Source organism: Schistocerca americana, chromosome 3 (assembly GCF_021461395.2).
Source record: "Schistocerca americana isolate TAMUIC-IGC-003095 chromosome 3, iqSchAmer2.1, whole genome shotgun sequence".
In the NCBI taxonomy this organism is placed as follows: Eukaryota; Metazoa; Arthropoda; class Insecta; order Orthoptera; family Acrididae; genus Schistocerca; species Schistocerca americana.
The window spans coordinates 711848602-711870968 of NC_060121.1; the positions used below are offsets into that span (position 1 = coordinate 711848602).

Sequence of the window (22367 nt, forward strand, 5' to 3'; positions counted from 1 at the left end):
CAGACTGAAGAACGATTCCAGTTCTCCAACGTTTGTCTCATTTAAGGACGGTAATGGACAAGTAAGGAAAATTAGAGTTTGTACAGATGCATACAGACTATCATTTACCTCTTGCAGGGTTTGCAAGCAGAACAGTGAAAGATCCGGACAGTCACAAGGGGTGGAATTATTGGTAGTTCAAGCGTTACGTTGCACCTTAAAGACACGACTGCCAAGGAAAGGAGGAACGCACTCCGTGTGCACACCGGGTGGAGTCACACCATAACGGTTCCTTCCGGGTGCAACGAAGAACACAGGATGCAGGGGGTGGCTCACGTCGGTACGAATGATGTGTGTCACTTGGGGTCGGAAGAGATTCTCTCTGCTTTCGAGCTGCTATCAGAAGTTATAACGGCTGCCAGTCTTCTTTGTGAGATGAAAGCACAGCTCGCCATTTGAAGCATAATCGACGGAACCGATTGCGAACCTCTTGTACTGAGGCAACCCACGGGTAGCGGGGGCTGTGTTGCGTGGACCGAACGGTTTTGTAGGTTAAAGTGCGTCTGGGAAACACAGATAGGGCTTCATTCTCACAGAGTGCAAGTCGAACTCAGGAAGAACATATATCTAGGAACCCTCGGTACAACAACTGTAAAGTGTCGTAACTGTGTTGGGACAGCACCAGAGCTCCAAGCACCAACAAAAAGCACTGCTTCTCAAATCGTTATATGCACTGAAAGCTGGCTAAAGCCGGAGATAGGTTGAGCCGAAATGTTTCGACGAACCTAACGGTGTACAGAGAGGATAGGCTACATACAGTTGGCGGTGGCCTGTTTGTTGCTGTTAGAAGTAGTTTACCTTGTAGCAAAATTGAAGTATATTGTTCCTGGGAGTTGGTATGGGTGAGGTCATTCTTGGCAACCGGAATAAAATAATATTAGGGTCCTTCTATTGACCTCCCAAACTCAGATGATACAATTTCTGAAGGACTCAAACAAAACATTAGTCTAATTTCAAACAATTGGTCTAATTACAAACAAGTACCTGATTCATACAATTATAATTGGGTTGATTTAATTTTACCCTCAATATGTTGCCGAAAATACATATTCAAATCTGGAGGTACACATAAAACTTCTTACGAGATTTTGCTAAACGCATTCATAGTAAACCGTTATGAAAACACACGTGTCCTCTTTGCAACAAATAATCCTGAGCTAATAACTAGCATCAAAACGGACACAGGGGTTAGTAAACACAGGCCTGTTGTAGCAAGACTAAATATTGTAACTCCCAAACCCTCTAAAAATAAACGAAAAACATATTTATTAAAAAAACCAGACGAAAATTCGCTTGTTGCCCTCCTGGGAGACACTCTCCACTCCCTCCCAATGAACAATGTAAGTGTAGACCAGATGTGGCTTGAATTCAAAGAAATAGTTTCGGCATCAACTGAGAGATTTATACGAAACAATTAACAAACGGCGGAGCTGCTCCTCTTCGGTACACAAAAGGGGTCGGAACACTGTTGCACAAACAACGAAAAAAACGTGCCAAATTTAAACGCACGCAAAATCTCCTAAATTGGCGATCTTTTACAGAAACTGGAAATTTAGCGCGGACTTCAATGCGAGATGCTTATAATAATTTCCACAACGAAACTTTGTCTCGAAACCTGGCGGAAAAGTATGCCAGCTGCAAGACACAATAAATACCTTCTCTACACGATAAAAATGAAAGTACTTTTGATGGAAATGGTGCTAGAGCAGAGTTACAAAACAAAGCCTTCCCAAATTCCTTCACAAAAGAAGACGAAGGAAATATTCTACAATTCATATCAATAACAGCTGTCAACCTGAGTAACGTAGAAGTAAATGTTTTCGGAGAAGTGAAGCAACTTATATCACTTAACAAAAGCAAGTCTTCCGGTACAGACTGTATACCAGTTGCGTTCCATTCAGAGTATGCGGATGCAGCAGCTCCATACTTAACAATCATATACAACCGCTCGCTCTACGTAAGTCGCTGACCCAAAGACTGGAAAGTTGCACATGCCACACCAATATTCAAGAAAGCCAATAGGAGTAATTCACTAAATTACACATATCGTTAACGTCGACATGCAGCAGGATTATGGAAGATACATTGTGTTTGAACATTGTCAATTACCTCGTAGAGAACGGTCTATTGACACACAGTCAAAACGGATTTTGAAAACATAATGCTTGTGAAATAAAACTAGCCCTTTACTCACACTAAAAATGGTTCAAATGGCTCTGAGCACTGAGGTTATCAGTCCCCTAGACTTAGAACTACTTAAACCTAACTAACATAAGGACATCACACACATCCATGCCCGAGGCAGGATTCGAACCTGCGGACGTAGCAGCAGCGTGGTTCCGGACTGAAGCGCCTAGAACCGCTCGGCCATTACTCGCACTAAGTGTTGGGTGCTGTCGACAATGGATTTCGAACTGATTCCGTATGTCTCCATTTCTAGAGTTCTTTTGACACCGCACCTTACAAGTGGCTTGTACTCGGATTGTTTCTTAATGAATATCGTCTCAGTTATGTGACTGGATTCGAGATTTCCCGTCAGATAGGTCACAGTTCGTAGCAATTGATGGAAAGTCATCGAGTGAAACGTAAGTGGTTTCTAATGTTTCCCAAGGTAGTGCTGTAGATCCTCTGCTGCTTCGTGTCTATATAAACGGTTTAGGAGAAAATCTGAGCTGTAGTCTTAGGTTGTTTGCAGACGGTGCTGTCGTTTATCGCCTTGAAAAGTCATTAGAAGATCAAACGATTTAGAATATATATCGGTATGGTATGAAAATTGGCAGTTGACCCTAAATAATGAAAAGTGTGAGGTCATCCACATGAGTGCTAAAAGGAATCTATTAAACTTCAGTTATGCGACAAATCAATCTAATCTAAAGGCCTTAGTCAACTAAATATATGGGATTTACAATTACGAACGATTTAAAATGTTGTGGGGAAGGCGAACCGAAGACTGTGTTTTATTGGGGCAGAACACTTAGAAGATGCAACAGATCTACTGAAGAGACTGACTACACTATCCACGGCTGCGCAGTCTGGGATCGTTTCCATATAGGGATAACGGAGCACATCGAGAAAACTGAGAGAAGGACTGCGCGTTTTTACTATCGAGAAATAGGGTAAAGAATGTTACAGAGATGAGACAGGATTTGGGACGGACGATATTGAAATAAAGGCGTTTCTTGCGGCCGTATGTTCTCAGTTTTTCCGTGCGCTCTTCGAGAGTGGAATAATAGAGATTTATTATGATGGTGGTTCGATGAAGCCTCTGCCAGTCACTTACGTTTGATACGGAGAGTATCCATGTAAATGTAGATAAACTGTTCGCCATGCTACAGTATAACCTCATGTTTCTTCCAAGAGTGCTCATCTTGCAAGCTATGCAGGAAAACTCATCCGAAGTTTGGAAGGTCATGGGTAAGGTACTGGTGCAAGCAAAGGTGTGTGGGTGAATCGTGCATCGCGCGTGAATGGCTCAGTCGGTAGAGCACTTTGCCGCCTCAGGTAAAGGCTCCTGATTCGAGTCTCAGTTCGGCACAAAATTTTAATCACCCAGGAAACTTTGAAATAACGCTAACTGCCTTTATCATAACAATCACCGATAACATTACTCTTTTCAGAGAGGATCTTCAGCTATCGCGAAAGTCCGTTTTCAGATTAGAGATGGGGCTCTAAATTCAGGAGGAAGAGAATTAATCATAGATGTTAACAAATGGGAAAGTCTTCCCAAGCTGTGTTTACTAATTAATGATGACTTTCCACCTTATTCGGGACAGACAAGACTTTTATTTTCCATTTTTCAGCCACGCTTGGTATTAACATACCATCAGCAAATATTTCCTACATTTTTCCCCATACAATTCTCTGCATTTACTTCATCAAAAGGAAAAATCTTTGACTGCAAATACTGCTTCGCCACTCGTCCTTATAACATCGCATCTACGTTAACGATTAAAACTCTTTGACAAATGTGCTCCCTAGTTCGAAGACTTAGTTAGTTTCAGGTAGAATTAAGATGGTGGTAAAAATTTGGAAATACCAAAAGCACAACACATTACTTTGCCTAATATGGTGTAGGAAAACTGTTGGGATTCAAAACAGCTTCCAGTCGTCGCGGAATGGATAAATGCAGGTCCTCAATGGTTTTCTAGGATATCTGTAAAATAGTCACAAGTACCCGTAACGATGAAGAGGTGATCAGCCATCACGCAGCCTGGTGTCCAAAGAAGACAACAAAAGCTGAATAACGTTGCGATCAGGTGACCATGGTGGTCAGGGAAGATGCGACCTATTCATCCTCATGCTTACAAAACCAACTGCGGACGGCAAAAGCTGTGCGAACAGGTGCTCTGTCGTCTTCAAACACAGCATCACCATTCGGGGACAAACATTCCACCACTGAATGGACCGGATTAGCCTATATGTTCAAATAATCTTTGGCAGTAATACCACCTTGCAGAGTAACCATGGCGCCTATGGATTATCACGATATGGCTGCCCAGATCGTCACCGAAGTCTCGCCATATTTCACTCTTGGGTCGCAAACTCCATCAGAAGTTTTAAACAGTGTGAAACAAGACACATCTGATCAAATCACTTTCTTCCATTGCTCCACAGTCCAGATTTTAGGGCTCCGGCACCAAGTTCTCATGTTACGTGCACCACTGATGAGTGGTTCCGGAATTCAAACTCGCTCTGCAATTTCTTCTTTATGCAGCTCGATTCGTATTGTACTTTGTGCTGACAGAGGTAAGTTCAGCACTAATGTTTTCACGTGTCGAACTCTCATTTCTAGTCTCAATCCTCATCACTGACAGTGCCTCACAGTCACATAACACACACTTCCATCGGCATTGTGACTTAGAGCGTGATGATTCCCCGTTTTTCTTGTCTATGCCTCTTGAAGCACTTAGAACCTCGGATACTTTGGTTAAGGAAGTACCCATCACACGAGCACCAGCAATTTTCTCACGTTCGAATTCACTTCGCTTCGACATAATGCACTCACAACTACACAGAACACAGTTATGACCACTAGTAACACTTGCAACATGTTGAGAACGATGTACAGGTGCCGTTCATGGTGAAATACAACAGTGAGAATGGCAGCACTGGCTAGCATCTGAATTTATGTTCATGCATGCTCTTGTCTACATCTACATCTACATCCATACTGGTGTGTGGCGGAGGGTACCTTGAGTACCTCTATAGGTTTTCCCTTTTATTCCAGTCTCGTATTGATCGTGGAAAGAAAGATTGTCGGTATGCCTCTGTGTCGGCTCTAATCTCTCTGATTTTATCCTCATGGTCTCTTTGCGAGGTATACGTAGGAGGGAGCAATATACTGCTTGAGTCCTAGGTGAAGGTATGTTCTCGAAGCTTCAACAAAAGCCCGTACCGGGCTACTGAGCGTCTCTCTTGCAGAGTCTTCCACTGGAGTTTATCTATCATCTCCGTAACGCTTTCGTGATTAGTAAATGATCCTTTAACGAAGCGCGCTGCTCTACGTTGGATCTTCTCTATCTCTTCGATCAACCCTATCTGGTACGGATCCCACACCAGTGAGCAGTACACAAGCACTGTGCGAACAAGTGAAATGTAACCTACTTCTTTTGTTTCCGGACTGCATTTCCCTAGGATTCTTCCAATGAATCTCAGTCTGGCATCTGCTGTACTGACGATTAATTTTATATGGTCATTCCATTTCAAATCATTCCTAATGCCTACTGCCAGATAATTTATGGAATTAACTGCTATATTGTAGCTAAATGATAAAATATCTGTCTTTCTATGTATTCGCAGTACATTACACTTGTTTACACTGAGATTCAATTGCCACTCCCTGCACCATGCGTCAATTCGTTGCAGATTCTCGTGCATTTCAGTACAATTTTCCATTATTACAACCTCTCGATATACTACAGCATCATCCGCAAATAGCCTCAGTGAACATCCGATGTTATCCACAAGGTCATATATATATAACAACGGTCCTACGACACTCCCCAGCGGCACACCTGAAATCACCCTTACTTCGGAAGACTTCTCTCCATTGAGAATGACATACTGCGTTCTGTTATCTTGTCGCCGTGTTTCTATATTTATGTTCAACCTCTGTATTACGTCCAACGCGAGACTTAACAATTATTATTAGTTTCATTTTCCTATTGTGAAATAGTGCAGCACCTATTTATTTCGCTACAGTGTCCTCCTCTGCTACATCAAAATTCTGAACTGCTGTTTCTCACTGTACAGATTTTTCAAATCGTCTTGCCATTTATGTGCCCCATATGATAATGTATACACTCTTATTTATCCAAAGTTACTGTCTATCTTCTTCTACACCGTATCGTTTATCCGATGGTCATCATTTTCTCAGTCTCTTAACAAACCTGTCTCGTCATTTTTGGGTTAGCTTCAGTCGCATTTCGTTTTGGCAAGGTATACAGAACACTTGTGAGCAACCTGTAGCACTGTTAATCCTGGTTAATCCCTTGCAGACGTATATTTATTTTTCTCAGCAATCATTTAGAGTCGCATCTTGTGAGAGTCTCACTAGAACTATGGTTGTCCCCTTCGTTATCACAATCCTCAGTGATTTGATTTAATCATTGGATTATTTACATTTAACTTCGTCCCAGATATATTAAAACTGAAGAAACTGCAAAAAGGTGGGAATTTAAGAAAATGGGACCTGGATAAACTGACTAAACCAGAGGTTGAACAGAGTTTTACGGAGAGCATAAGGGAACAATTGACAGGAATGGTGGAAAGAAGTACAGTAGAAGAAGAATGGATAGCTCTGAGGGATGAAGTAGTGAAGGCAGCAGAGGATCAAGTAGGTAAAAAGACGAAGGCTAGCAGAACTCCTTGGGTAACAGAAGAAATATTGAACTTAATTGACGAAAGGAGAAAATATAAAAATGCAGTATATGAAGCAGGCGAAAGGGAATACAGACGTCTCAAAAATGAGATCGACAGAAAGTGCAAAATGGCCAAGCAGGGATGGCTAGAGGACAAATGTAAGGATGTAGAGGCTTATCTCACTAGGGGTAAGACAGATACTGCCTACTGGAAAATTAAAGAGACCTTTGGGGACAGGAGAACCACTTCTATGAATATCAAGAGCTCAGATGGAAACCCAGTTCCAAGCGAGGAGGGAAAGCAAAAAGATGGAAGGAGTATATAGAGGGTCTATACAGGGGCGATGTACTTGATGACAATATTATGGAAATGGAAGAGGATGTAGATGAAGATGAAATGGGAGATATGATACTGCGTGAAGAGTTTGACAGAGCACTGAAGGACCTGAGTCGAAACAAGCTCCCAGGAGTAGACAACATTCCATTAGAACTACTGATGGCCTTGGGAGAGCCAGTCCTGACAAAACTCTACCATCTGGTGAGCAAGATGTATGAGACAGGGGAAATACCCTCAGACTTCAAGAAGAATATAATAATTCCAATCCCAAAGAAATCAGGTGCTGACAAATGTGAAAATTACCGAACAATAGGTTTAATAAGTCACAGCTGCAAAATACTAACGCGAATTCTTTACAGACGAATGGAAAAACTGGTAGAAGCCGACCTCGTGAAAGATCAGTTTGGATTCCGTAGAAATATTGGAACACGTGAGCCAATACTGACCCTACGACTTATCTTAGAAGAAAGATTAAGGGAAGGTAAACCTACGTTTCTAGCATTTGTAGACTTAGAGAAAGCTTTTGACAATGTTGACTGGAATACTCTCTTTCAAATTCTAAAGGTGGCAGGGGTAAAATACAGGAAGCGAAAGGCTATTTACAATTTGTACAGAAACCAGATGGCAGTTATAAGAGTTGAGGGGCATGAAAGGGAAGCAGTGGTAGGGAAGGGAGTGAGACAGGGTTGTAGCCTCTCCCCGATGTTATTCAATCTGTATATTGAGCAAGCAGTAACGGAAACAAAAGAAAAATTCGAAGTAGGTATTAAAATCCATGGAGAAGAAATAAAAACTTTGAGGTTCGCCGATGACATTGTAATTCTATTAGAGACAGCAAAGGACTTGGAAGAGCAGTTGATCGGAATGGACAGTGTCTTGAAAGGAGGATATAAGATGAACATCAACAAAAGCAAAACGAGGATAATGGAATGTAGTCGAATTAAGTCGGGTGATGATGAGGGAATTAGATTAGGAAATGAGACACTTAAAGTAGTAAAGGAGTTTTGCTATTTGGGGAGCAAAATAACTGATGATGGTCGACGTAGAGAGGATATAAAATGTAGACTGGCAATGGCAAGGAAAGCGTTTCTGAAGAAGAGAAATTTGTTAACACCGAGTATAGATTTAAGTGTCAGGAAGTCGTTTCTGAAAGTATTTGTATGGAGTGTAGCCTTGTATGGATGTGAAACATGGACGAGAAGTAGTTTGGACAAGAAGAGAATAGAAGCTTTCGAAATGTGGTGCTACAGAAGAATGCTGAAGATTAGGTGGGTAGATCACATAACTAATGATGAAGTATTGAATAGAATTGGGGAGAAGAGGAGTATGTGGCACAACTTGACAAAAAGAAGGGACCGGTTAGTAGGACATATTCTGAGGCATCAAGGGATCACAAATTTAGCATTGGAGGGCAGGATAGAGGGTAAAAATCGTAGAGGGTGACCAAGAGATGAATACACCAAGCAGATTCAGAAGGATGTGGGTCGCAGTAAGTACTGGGAGATGAAGAAGCTTGCACAGGATAGGGTAGCATGGAGAGCTGCATCAAACCAGTCTCAGGACTGAAGACCACAACAACAATAACATTCGTCCCAGTCTACGCAGCAGTTCTCTGGAACGTGCTCCCATGCTGGCCGCAAGGTTGGTAAGCCGTTGTTGTGGCAGGGCTGACCATTTCTTCACTAACGAGGTTCACAGCTGCTGTATGGTCACTGATGCAAGTAGACGTACCGCGGTACCTTCCCCTATGCATACCACAGGTGCTCGATGGGATCGGTCGGGAGATAGCAGACCAGTAAATTTGCTCTGTATCCTCTCGTTCCAAGACGTACTCCACCTGCGCTGTTTGATGCGGTCGCGCACTGTCTTCCATGAAAATGAAATCAGGGCCGAATTCACTCCTGGAAAGCGGCACAAGGCAAAGGAATATGGTGTCACTACAACGTGGAGCAATGCGTCCGCTGTGCCCATCCAGCATAATATTTGACCACACCATAACTCCTCGACGAGCACAACGATCGTGTTCGACAATACTGGACGATCTTCATATGACGTGAGATGGAAACACTACGCGCCCATGAACGTTGAAGGTAATATTTGTATAATAAGTACAAAATAATTCTATCAGGAATTGCAGTCATTTTCTATAGACTGTGGACGCGATTAAACAAAAGAGGGTAATTTATGAAAAACCGTGTAAAAAAACCATCTGTTTCTTAACCGTTGCCAGAGTCCGTTATCAGAAAATTCACATGTGATTTGTCACAACAGCAAGTGATCTTCATCACGCAATCTACTACCGAGATCAATCGAGTGGTAACTGACAGCGCTCCGTTACTTGGCCCCGCTCACCTTTGATAGTCCGGTGTAGGGGAACTTCTCGAAGCTGAGCTGTGCCTGCTCCCCTGTGGTGTTGGAGCGCTGTCCCAGCAGGATCCTCGCCGCAGTCATAGTGGGGATGGACATGCCGTCGCCCAGGAACATGATGACGTTCTTGGCGTGCCCCATAAGCCGCTGCTGGCGCAGTGTGTCTAAAAGCGTCGCCTGCGCTTGGTTGTGCCAATGGGCCGCATCTGGAAGACAGTAATACCGAAATGTACAGAAGTGTCATTACTTAAGTGTAGAGGCAGCCGCCGAGCCGAGAGGACGCGCAGCAGAGCAGTAGCAGCACTTGTGTGATAAACCGTAAATCAACTTAGTTTTCGTTTTCGTTCACGTGCTTCTGCAAAGAAGTGAACTGTACGTGTGTATTTTACTGTGCAGACTAGTGGTTAGAAAATTATTCATAGTTTTTGTTTTGGCGTGAGTCTTATGAACATCCTTGTGTAGCGCGGCTTCCTGTCGTAAGTTTTCCTTGTAGAGAACATTATTTCCGTTTAACAGCTTGCGGTCTCAGAGTTCAGTGACAAATCGGCACACCAACTTACTTTATCCTCCTTTGATATATTTTCAAACTCAGTATCGCTATTTCAGACCTTATATCTATTTTATACAAAGTACGATGTGAGAAGGGACTGTGCTTGTTGTGAGCAGACACAAGGAGCGTTGGTTGCTGTCCGTAAACACCTGGAAGCTGTATTGGCTGCCGTCGACAAGCTTCTAGCTAATGCTCATAGTTGCGATGACGTCTGGGCGACAGTGACGAGACCTGCGACACCTTTGGTGTCGCTGGAACCCCCTTGTGGCCTGGACGTCACTGCAGCTTCCGATACGCAACATCTGACCGGTCCGTCCTCACTCCAGAGTGGGTGGCAGACAGTTGGTGGGTTCGTGTGTCACTGGGCGGAAGGCGAAAGACGGAGCAGGCCGTGCGACTGGCTCCCTACGCCTTAGGAAGATGTGCGAGGTGCTTCCCAGTGTTCATGATAACTCTGAGCCAGCACGGGACGCCTCTCCTGTTGGGCCAGCAGTCGAGTTTCCTGCTCAGAACGGACAAGTGCAGAGAGTGTGTATGCTAATCGTTTGGAGCTCCAGTGTTAGGTCGGTGATGGAGTCCCTCAGGGAGACAGCAGGCAAGGCGCGAATGAATTGCAGCGTGCATTCGGTATGTTTGCCGGGAGGTGTCATCCGTGAGGTCGAAAAGGCCGTGCTGGCGGCTATCGAGCACACTGTGTGTAATCGGCTACATGTACTCGCACATGTCGGCTCGAATGGCGCCTGCCGCTTGGGTTCTCAGGTCATCCTCGGATCCTTTCGGCGGCTGGCTGATTTGGGGAAGGTAACTAGCAACGTACACGGTGTGCAGGCTAAGCTGTCTATTTGTAAAAAAATGGCTCTGAGCACTATGGGACTTAACATCTGAGGTCATCAGTCCCCTAGAACCTAGAACTACTTAAACCTAACTATCCTAAGGACATCACACACATCCAAGCCCGAGGCAGGATACGAACCTGCGGCCATAGCGGTCCCGCGGTTCCAGACAGAAGCGCCTAGAACCGCTCGGTCACACCGGCCGGCTGTCTAATTGCAGCATCGTACCCAGGGTTTCTGGTGGTCCTCTGGTTTGGAGCAGAGTCGAAGGTCTAAACCACAGACTCAGACGGCACTGCGACGGTATCGGGTGCGAATTTCTTGACATCCGCTATACGGTGCAGAATTGTAGGTTTCCCCTTAATAGCTTAGGCGTGCACTACACACAGGAAGCGACTACTAGGGTTGAGGAGGACGTGTGGCGCGCACATGGAGTTTGTTAGGTTAGAAGACCCCTCGTTTGGGAGCAAACACAATTTGCCTGTTAAATCAGCCACCGCTACCTCAGAGTATCTTTGTCGTGGCAGATCAGAGATATAAAAGATTTATATGATTTTAGTAAACTGCAGTAGTATCCAAGGACAGGTCCCAGAATTAGTATCGCTTATTGAAGATTATAATGCACAGATAGTATTGAGAACAGTAATCCTAAGTTCAGACTGGAATGTTTATCGTAAGAGTAGGTTAGTGAAGCCGGCCGGGGGGCCCGAGCGGTTCTACTCGCTACAAAAAAATGGTTGAAATGGCTCTGAGCCCTATAGGACTTAACTTCTGAGGTCATCAGTCCCCTAGAACTTAGAACCATGTAAACCTAACTAACCTAAGGACATCGTACGCATCCATGCCCGAGGCAGGATTGGAACCTGAACCGTAGCGGTCTCGCGGCTGCAGACTGTAGCGCCTAAAACCGCTCGACCACACCGGCCGGCTCGATCTACGAGGAATGTTAAGAAAGGTAGAAGATATATTTGCTCAGCAGTGGTGACAAGATACAAAGTTCAGAATATCTCAGCAGTCAGCATCAAATATTCGATGATGAGGACAAAGATGTGGAGAACAAATGAAAAAATTCGAAGGCATCTTTCAATGTGCCCTAGACAAATATGTTTGCGAGTAATGTTTTAAGGAATTGGAAAGATCCACCATGGTATAATAGCAGTGTTAGAAAAGCGCTACGTAAACAAAGAGCACTTCATCTCAGATTCAAGAGAAGTAAAAACCTAGCTGTCAAACAAAAGTTGAAGGAAGCGAAAAAGAGAGCAAGGAGAGCAATAAGAGAAGCATTCGATGATTTCGAAAGTAAGACATTGCCAACCGACCTGAGTAAAAACCCTAACCGATTTTGGTCGGATGTAAAATCAGTTAGTGGGTCAAAAATCATGTATTCATTCCCCCAGCGACCACACCGGCACCGAAACGGAAGACAACAGAGAGATAGCCGAAATACTGAATTCTGTCTTCCGAAGTTGTTTCACCGCGGAAGATCGTAACATTGTCTCTCCTTTCAATCGTCGTGCGAATGTCGAAATGGCAGATATTGTGATAACCGATCGCGGAAATGAGAAGCAGCTACAATCGCTTAGTAATTGAAAGACTTAAGGACCAGATGAGATACCTATAAGATTCTGTAAGGGTTATACGAAAGAACTTGCTCCCCTTCTAACAGTAATTTGTCGTACATCGCTTGAGCAACGAAATGTACCTAACGACTAGAAAAAAGCACAAGTCGTTCCCGTTTTCAAGAAAGGCCGTTAGAAAGATCCACAAAATTATAGACCTTTATCGTTGACATCAATCTGTTGTACAATTATGGAGCATGTTTTATGCTCAAGAATTATGACGTTTTTGGAAGATGAACAGCTCCTCTATAAAAATCAACATGGATTCCGCAAACAGAGATCCTGCGAAACTCAGCTCGCTCTGTTCCTCCATGAGATCCACAGCGCAGTGGACAACGCCGCTCAGGCTGATGCCGTGTTCCTTGATTTCAGTAAGCTGTTTGACACCGTTCTACATTGCCGTTTAATGAAAAGAATACGAGCTTACGGAGTATCGGAGCAGACCTGCGATTGGATTCAAGACTTTCTTGCAGGCAGAACTCAACATGTCGCTCTTAACGGAACTAAATCGACAGATGTAAAGGTAATATCCGGAGTCCCAGGGAAGTGTGATAGGACCGTTGAAATTCACAATATATATAAATGATATAATGGAAAGCGTCGGATGCTTTTTAAGGCTATTCGAAGATGATGCAGTTGTTTATACCAAAGTATCAACGCCAGAAGATAGTAAGAATTTGCAGAACGACCTGCAGAGATTTGATGAATGGTGCAGACTCTGTCAGTTGACCCTGAACGTAAACAAGTGTAACATATTGTGCATGCATAGGAAAAGAAATACACTACTGTACAGCTACACTATTGATGGCAAAAGTCTGGAGACAACGTCTGCCGTAAAATAACTAGGTATAACTATACAGAGTGAATGACCATATAAAACAGATAGTGGGAAAAGGAGACAGAAGACTCAGATTCAACGGAAGAATCTTAAGGAAATGTAACTCATCCACGAAAGAAGTGGCTTAGAAGGCGCTTGTTCGCCCGATTCCTGAGTATTGTTCACCTATCTGGGATGAATATCAGGTAGAACTGATAGAGGAAAATGAGTAGATCCAACGAAGAGCGGCGCTTTTTGTCACGGGATAGTTTAGCTAGCGAGAGAATCTTACGGAGATGCTAAATAACCTCCATTGGCAGATGTTACAAGAGAGACGTTGCGCATCTCGTAGAGATTTACTATTCAAAATTTTGAGAAAGCACTTTTCAGGAGGAGTCGGACAACATATTACTTCCTCCCACATATATCTCGTGTGTTGACCACGAGGAGAAAATTCGAGTAATTAGAGCCAATACATTCTTTGTAACGGAAGTGCAATATTTTGTAATGAACTAATTTCAGAGGTGTAGTCACTAATTTTCCGGTATTTTATAGCGCTTCTAACTGAATGTAAATGAAGCTTAGAGCAAAAAAAAATAAATAAATAACTCAGCTAGATGGCTACTAAAGACGTAACTAGGCCCAGGAATAAAAATACAGGAGTGATATGGAAGTAGGAATATCAGTTATTTTATAAATGCATGATTCTGTTATTTACGAAGCTATGCGTAAATAGGAGGGAAGACGTTGTGATCATATTGGCACTAACTGAAATCGGTGCATCTAAGGAGGGATCTGCAGGACCATGTGACAGAACCGATTGGTTCCCACTGTCTTACTTTGTATGCACCCCTGCTTCATGTATTACGGTATATATGAAATTTATGCTAACGTTCTTTTCAAAATTCTGATTTTAAATTTCCTGCATCAAGCGCATAGTATGCAACTGCTCGAAATGTTAGGAAGAAATTCCCTCCATAAGAATTTGTTAGTCAGGTCATTAAGCTTGTTGTTCTGGTTGCGACGAGCTAATTAGTTTTTTCAGAAGTGATGGTAATCAACAATTATTGCGCTTATAAAATTTCGTACATCGGGCCATAGGGAAAATCTGATGAGTTAATAGGAGAATTCGGAAGTAAAGACCTCTTTCAAATTGAAGAGCTGCTTTTCCACTTATCAGCACCATGTTAACCTTAAACCAAACTTAAATAGTTCAGAAGGTATTGTTGATTAAAGATTTCACATGGTTCAAACATTCAGTACCAATTACAGCCAAACCACAGTAAATTTCCGGGATGTTTTGACATACTTTCGATTGGATAATTTTTCTAAATTCATTGACACTCATATTGATGAGCGCAAGAACCTAAATAACGTTACTACATATTCAATAATTAAATTTTAGCATTCCGGAATGGATTCTATGTTCTTAACTTGGGATTAGCGTTGCATAGGCACAGGTTAGTGCTACTTCCTTTATTAGCTGCCGCTCATTCCAAATAAAATATAAACAAAATATAATAACAATCTTGTCAGCCAAAGAAAGGCAAAAATTTATTCCTATGGAGTTTATAAACTATTACAAATTTAAAAAATTGAACGATATCCTGGAGCGAGACTTTATAAGGCCAAACCCGGAGTAATTTCAATCAGTCTGTTCATTCTATTCTGTTCATTGTGCTCCTAGTCTTCGTGTGGTACAACATCAGTCTTGTACTTTAGTTCAGCCTCGGGATACATTTGTGTTGCCTCTGCGTTCGGTCATCTCAAGATAAGAGAACAAATTTTATATACATGAGAAACAGACACCAAAATAAGTATTTTGATTTAGTGGAATAATGAAATTTCCTGGCAGATTAAAACTGTGTGCCCGACCGAGACTCGAACTCGGGACCTTTGCCTTTCGCGGGCAAGTGCTCTACCATCTAAGCTACCGAAGCACGACTCACGCCCGGTACTCACAGCTTTACTTCTGCCAGTATCTCGTCTCCTACCTTCCAAACTTTACAGAAGCTCTCCTGCGAACCATGCAGAACTAGCACTCCTGAAAGAAAGGATACTGCGGAGACATGGCTTAGCCACAGCCTCGGGGATGTTTCCAGAATGAGATTTTCACTCTGCAGCGGAGTCTCGGTCGGGCACACAGTTTTAATCTGCCAGGAAGTTTCATATCAGCGCACACTCCGCTGCAGAGTGAAAATCTCATTCTGGAAACATCCCCGAGGCTGTGGCTAAGCCATGTCTCCGCAGTATCCTTTCATTCAGGAGTGCTAGATCTGCATGGTTCGCAGGAGATCTTCTGTAAAGTTTGGAATATAAGAGACGAGATACTGGCAGAAGTAAAGCGGTGAGTACCGGGTGTCGGTCGTCCTTCGGTAGCTCAGATGGTAGAGCACTTGCCCGCGAAAGGCAAAGATCCCGAGTTCGAGTATCGGTCGGGCACACAGTTTCAATCTGCCAGGAAGTTTCATATCAGCGCACACTCCGCTGCAGAGTGAAAATCTCATTCTGGAAACATCCCCGAGGCTGTGGCTAAGCCATGTGTCCGCAGTATCCTTTCTTTCAGGAGTGCTAGTTCTGCATGGTTCGCAGGAGAGCTTCTGTAAAGTTTGGAAGGTAGGAGACGAGATACTTGCAGCTGTAAAGCGGTGAGTACCGGGCGTGAGTCGTGCTTCGGTAGCTCAGATGGTACAGCACTTGCCCGCAAAAGGCAAAGTTCCCGAGTTCAGGTCTGGGTCAGGCACACAGTTTTAATCTGCCAGGAAGTTTCATATCAGCGCACACTCCGCTGCAGAGTGAAAATCTCATTCTGGAAACATCCCCGGGGCTGTGGCTAAGCCATGTGTCCGCAGTATCCTTTCTTTCAGGAGTGCTAATTCTGCATGGTTCGCAGGAGAGCTTCTGTAAAGTTTGGAAGGTAGGAGACGAGATACTGGCAGAAGTAAAGCGGTGAGTACCGGGCGTCAGTCGTGCTTCGGTAGCTCAGATGGTAGAGCACTTGCCCGCGAAAGGCAAAGTTCCCGAGATCAAGTCTGGGTCGGGCACACAGTTTTAATCTGCCAGGAAGTTTCATATCAGCGCACACTCCGCTGCAGAGTGAAAATCTCTTTCTGGAAACATCCCCGGGGCTGTGGATAAGCCATGTGTCCGCAGTATCCTTTCTTTCAGGAGTGCTAGTTCTGCATGGTTCGCAGGAGAGCTTCTGTAAAGTTTGGAAGGTAGGAGACGAGATACCGGCAGAAGTAAAGCGGTGAGTACCGATCGTGAGTCGTGCTTCGGTAGCTCAGATGGTAGAGCACTTGCCCGCGAAAGTCAAAGTTCCCGAGTTCGAATCTGGGTCGGGTACACTGTTTTAATCTGCCAGTAAGTTTCATAACAGCGCACACTTTGCTGCAGAGCGAAAATCTCATAGTGGAATAATAGTTTTGACTACCTGTGTAGTAACCGTCCTGTTACTTTGTTTTCTTCTTAATTGCGGTTCAAACTAATTATGATCACTTCCTCTATTCTGGATGTACTTTTACTTCTGCAGATCTAACTACGAACCTACACAAATGTGCGTAGTAACAAACTGTGTTCAAACACTAATAGTTAGGTTCTTGACCACGTAATTAAAGATTTATACAGTTAAAATTCATTTTAAGAACAAATTCTACAACAGCACTTTCAGGTGGTGGTCCAAGGAAACTGCGCAGCTACCAAGGCTTGTTTCATAACAGGTGACATCAGGTACATAACAATCTGAATTACGTGTCTTTGTGTTTAGGAATAAATTGATTTATAAAATTTAGATTTTGAAACTTACAAAAATTAAAAAAATTAAATAGGTGCTAAAAATGTTAAAGACACGAAAATGCAGACGTATTTCTTCTCGGAAATAGGGACGGTTTAGAGAAGTTTGGCTCTAGAACAGAATAATCTATCTATCTCCTATTGCGAGGAAGGGTTGCTGCTTTTTTACATTTCATCAAGTGCTGAGCTTTCCAATTCTGTATTAAAAGTTCCGGGTTGAGATACTTGCAGTGGGTGCATATTTGGCGAGACGTAACTGAATATCAGTACAACTATTATCGATTAAAAAATTCTTGTAGAAAATGTCTTTACTAGCGGAAAGACTACGAGAACGCCAGTTTTGCAAGCGAGCGAGGGTGGCGCAGTGGTTAGCACACTGGACTCGCATTCGAGACGACGGCTGTTAACCCGCATGCGGCTATCCAGACTTAAATTTAGCGTGATTTCCCTACATAGCTTTAGGGAAATGCCGGGATGTTTCCTTTGAAAAGGCACTTTCGATTTCTTTCCCCATCCTTGGCACCATCATCGCTTGCATCTGTAATGATCGCGATGTCGACAGGACGTTAAAGCCCAACGTTCCTTCCTTTTTCCTTCCAATATTACCACTAATCCACATGATATACATAATCAAAGGTATATCGCTTCAGTGCGTTCCCGAGTCAACATCGAAATTACCAACACAAATAACTTCTTTTTCTTTGAGATTTATCCTACAGGATGACAATTATTGAAGTATATGAAACAAAATCGTCTTAACTTCTGAAAGGTTTGAGTTAGCTTGTTCAGACTACACGGTTGACCGCGAGGCATGATGGGAATTAGTATGCTTATGCATGGTTTGGTTTAGCGACATGGCTCACTTTCATTCGGATGGGTTCGTCAATAAGCAAGACTGGCGCATTTGGGTGATTGAGAATCTGTATGTCGCGATCGAGATGTCTCTTTAACCTCAACGGGTGACTGTGTGTAGTGCAGTGTCCTGTCTCGGAATAATCGGTGCCATATTCGTTGATGGCACGGTGACTACCGAATGCTACTTGAAGGTTTTGGAAGATTACTTCATCCCCATAATCCAAAGTGACCCTGATTTCGACAAGATGTGGTTTAAGCAATACGTATCTAGACCCGTTCGAAGCAGGAGAGTGTTTGATGTCCTGGAGGAGCATTTTAGGGACCGTATTCTGGGTCTGGAGGGCCCAGATGCCACTGGCACAGGCATCGATTGGCAGCTGAATTCTCTTGACCTGAACACATGGGACTCTTTTTGTGGGCCTGTATTAAAGACAATGAGTACAGCAATAACCCCAAAACCAAGTGCTGAGTTGAAAACAGCCATTCAGGAGGCCATCGACAGCATCGATGTTGTGACACTTCAGCGGGTCATGCAGAATTTCGATATTCGTCCGTGCCACACCATCACCAATGATGGCACGCAAATCGAACATGTCATAACCTAATAACGAATATCACTATTGACATTTACATGCCAGCTGGTGTGGCCGATCGGTTCTAGGCGCTTCAGTCCGGAACCGCGCTACCGCTACGGTCGCAGGTTCGAGTACTGCCTCGGGGGTGGATGTGTGTGATGTCCTTAGGTTAGTTAGGTTTAAGTAGTTCTAAGTTCTAGGGGACTGATGACCTCAGATTTTAAGTCCCATAGTGCTCAGAGCCATTTGAAACATTTTTAACGTGTACATGTTTGTAACTGATTTACGTTTTTTCATGTAATTCAATAACTGTCACCCTGTAGAATAACGAGGAGTAGTCATATTGTTCTGGATTTGGCATTGTTGGAGGTATTGGGCGACCCAAAACCCTTTTCGTTGCTACCCATTCCCTTCTGGGGCGGAAATTGTGTACCCCATCTGTCTGGGTCTACAGTTGTGCTTGCGACATTTTGTGAGCCTTTTCGAAGTGTTTATGCATCGTTTAACTGGGTCGGGACTTGGGAAAGAAATGAAAGTAAATTTGGAGTCTAACTCCCAGCACACATTTTTGAGGGCGGAATCTTGGGGTACAAACCTAGTATTAACTGATTCGGGTGCGGAAAACCGTCTAAATCTCGCATGCATCGTCGTTAATCCGCGTTGCCGATTCCATCCGCGATCGGCGCACCACCTTGAATCCCTAAACTTGCTCGCTATCGTTAGCCGCTATTTGAGTGGTTCAACCGAAATGACTTCTATGGGGTACTAATTATTCCAGTAGGCTAAAGTCTCCCTCTTTGTCTGTTAATTTCTTTTCCTTATCGCTGCATCACCCTCGAATGAACTAGATGCTTATAACTAGTGAGAAAAATGACACCTTCGCTTCCTAATATAATTTACTAAACTTCTAGACATGTCAGCATGTCTTCTTAACTCCACGTGTTTCCTTAACCCTCCGTAACATGATTAATATGTCCGTCAGACTGTACCAGCTGGATTACTTCATTGCCGTTACAAACCCTCCAGCGCAATTTAACATCCGTTTCCTAGCTCTTACAACTCTTGTTGTTGTTGTTGTGGTCTTTAGTCCTGAGACTGCTTTGATGCAGCTCTCCATACTACTCTATCCTGTGCACGCTTCTTCATCTCCCAGTACATACTGCAATCTACATCCTTCTGAATCTGCTTAGTGTATTCATCTCTTGGTCTTCCTCTACGATTTTTACCCTCCACGCTGCCCTCCAATGCTAAATTTGTTATCCCTTGATGCCTCAGAACATGTCCTACCAATCGGTGCCTTCTTTTTGTCAAGTTTTGCAACAAACTACTCTTCTCTCCGATTCTATTCAACACCTCCTCCTTAGTTGTGTGATCTACCCATCTAATCTTCAGCATTCTTCTGTAGCACCACACTTAGAAAGCTTCTATTCTCTTCTTGTCCAAACTATTTATCGTCCGTGTTTCACTTCCATACATATTGGAGTTTATGCTTTCTACTCTCGTAAACGGGTATTTTCCAGTTTAGAGGACAAATTACGATTTGCCATTTGCTAAGGATGTCTAGAATTTTCTCCGGTACATTGATATGGGAAAAATAAGTAAAATATATGCTTTCAATTATTTATGTGCATTGGACTTTTCTCAGCACCAGATGTCGAACAGAACTTTGAGATGAATGCAGAAGTAATAAATACATCAGTGGATTTATCTTTTGTACCTGCAGAAGCTTTCCCAGTACTCATGAAACACTAATAACACAAAAAATTCCAAGTAAGACTTCGTTGTCTTTGTTGTCAAGTTGAACTAACATATGGATTTCATGCACATTTACTTCGTGTAAGTGGTGTGACATTGGATTAAGTATAATTCTTTTCATCTTCCAGCGAAGTGTCGAGACAGTGTCTTGGTTATCCGTTTCTGACATAATTAGGACAACCAATTGTTAACATTGCAATGATCCTTATGAAATATGATGTTAGAGCAAGCCTCCTACCACGCAGAAGATTAGGGATATAGTTGCCTGAAATAAGGATATAGTGGAACTGCAGACGTGTGGTGTCTTCAGCTTGCAGTGTGAGTATGAACTACTGTAAGTGAGGCAGACAACATTGCGTTCAGCAACACTTCTTGGAGCAGCCATTTACGTTTATCTGGGACAGAAAGATTTTTAGAAGCTGAGCACAGCTTTCCTCATTAACTTGGATAGTGTCTACCATCTAAGTCACACTTGTGACCCGTTACTGGCCACACTAGCTTCAGTCTGGAACCGCACGACCGCTACGGTCGGAGGTTCGAACACTGCCTCGGGCTTGGATGTGTGTGCTGTCCTTAGGGTAGTTAGGTTTCAGTTGTTCTAAGTTATAGGGGACTGATGATCTCAGCAGTTAAGTCCCATAGTGGCTCAGAGCCATTTGAACCATTTTTGGCCACACTAAACTGCAATTGCTTCCAGCCGAGAGACATCCACATGGCACGAGTGGTGGAGTCCGACCGAACACGCTGGGACTCGTCTCACCATGTTGCAGCACCTATATAATGATCACGAAGACGCCTCCTCAGCACATTAACAAATAACAAAGGCCATGGGATACCTCACAATATCGTGTCTGACCTTCTTTTGTCCGGTTTAGTGCAGAAACTCGACGTGGCATGGACCCAAAGAGTCTTTGGAAGTCGCATACAGAAACACTGAGCCTTGCAACCTCTACACCCATAACTGCAAAACTTGCAAGACTTTGTGCACGAACTGATCTCCCGGATACGTCATATAAATGTTCGATAGATGGCAAAATCATTCGCTCGAACTGTCCAGAATGGTCTTCAGACCACACTAGGGACCCGGTGAGATGGTGCATTGTCATCCATAAAAATTTCATCATCGTTTGGGACACGAAGTCCATGAATGTAAGGAAATTGTCTCCATATAGCTGCATAACCATCTCCAGTCAGTGATTAGTTCAGTAGGGCCAGATGACCCCGTCCATTTCATGTAAACGTAGCCACCACCTGCTTGCACAGCGGCTTGTTGACAACCTGTGTTCGTGGCATCGTGGAGTCTGCGCCACACTCGAAGCCTACCATCAGCCCTTACCAACTGAAATTGGGACTCATCTTACCAGGCCACGGTTTTCCAGTCGTCTATGGGCCAACCGATGTGGTCACGGTCCCAGGAGAGGCGCTGTAGGGGACGTTGCGCTGTGTGCAAAGGCATTTGCTTAGGTTGTATGCCACCATAGCCCAGTAACGCCAAATTTCGCCACATAATTCTAACGGTTACGTTCGTCGTACGGCCCATATTGATTTCTGCAGTTATTTCTCACAGTGTTGCTTGCCTCTTAGCACTGACAATCCTACGCAAAAGCCGCTGCCCTCGGTCGTTCCGTGAAGGCTGTCGGCCACTGCGTTGTCGGTGGTGAGCGGTAATGCCTGAAATGTGCTGTTCTCGACTCATTCTTGACACTGTGGATCACGTAATACTGAATTCCCTAAGTATTTACGAAATGGAATGCCCAATGTGCTAGCTGCAACTACCATTCAGCGTTCAAAGCCTGTTATTTCCCGTCGGGCAGCCACAATCGCGTCGGAAACCTTTTCACATGAATCACCTGAGGGCAATTGACAGCACCGCCAACCAGTTGTCCTTTCATAGCTTGTGTACGCGATACTGACGCCATCTGTCACTGTCCATATCGCTATCCTAGGCCTTTTGTCACCTCAGCATAT

General features: G+C 43.6%; 1 protein-coding gene across 1 annotated transcript in view; it reads right to left on the reverse strand.

Moving 5' to 3' along the window:
* The window catches only part of LOC124606812 (membrane-bound alkaline phosphatase-like), a 146158-nt gene that overhangs the window by 87305 nt on the left and 36486 nt on the right, over positions 1-22367 (reverse strand). The window contains exon 3 of the mRNA XM_047138880.1: positions 9589-9809. Within this exon, the coding sequence (XP_046994836.1) occupies positions 9589-9809 (221 nt within the window). The remainder of the gene's footprint in view (positions 1-9588; positions 9810-22367) is intronic.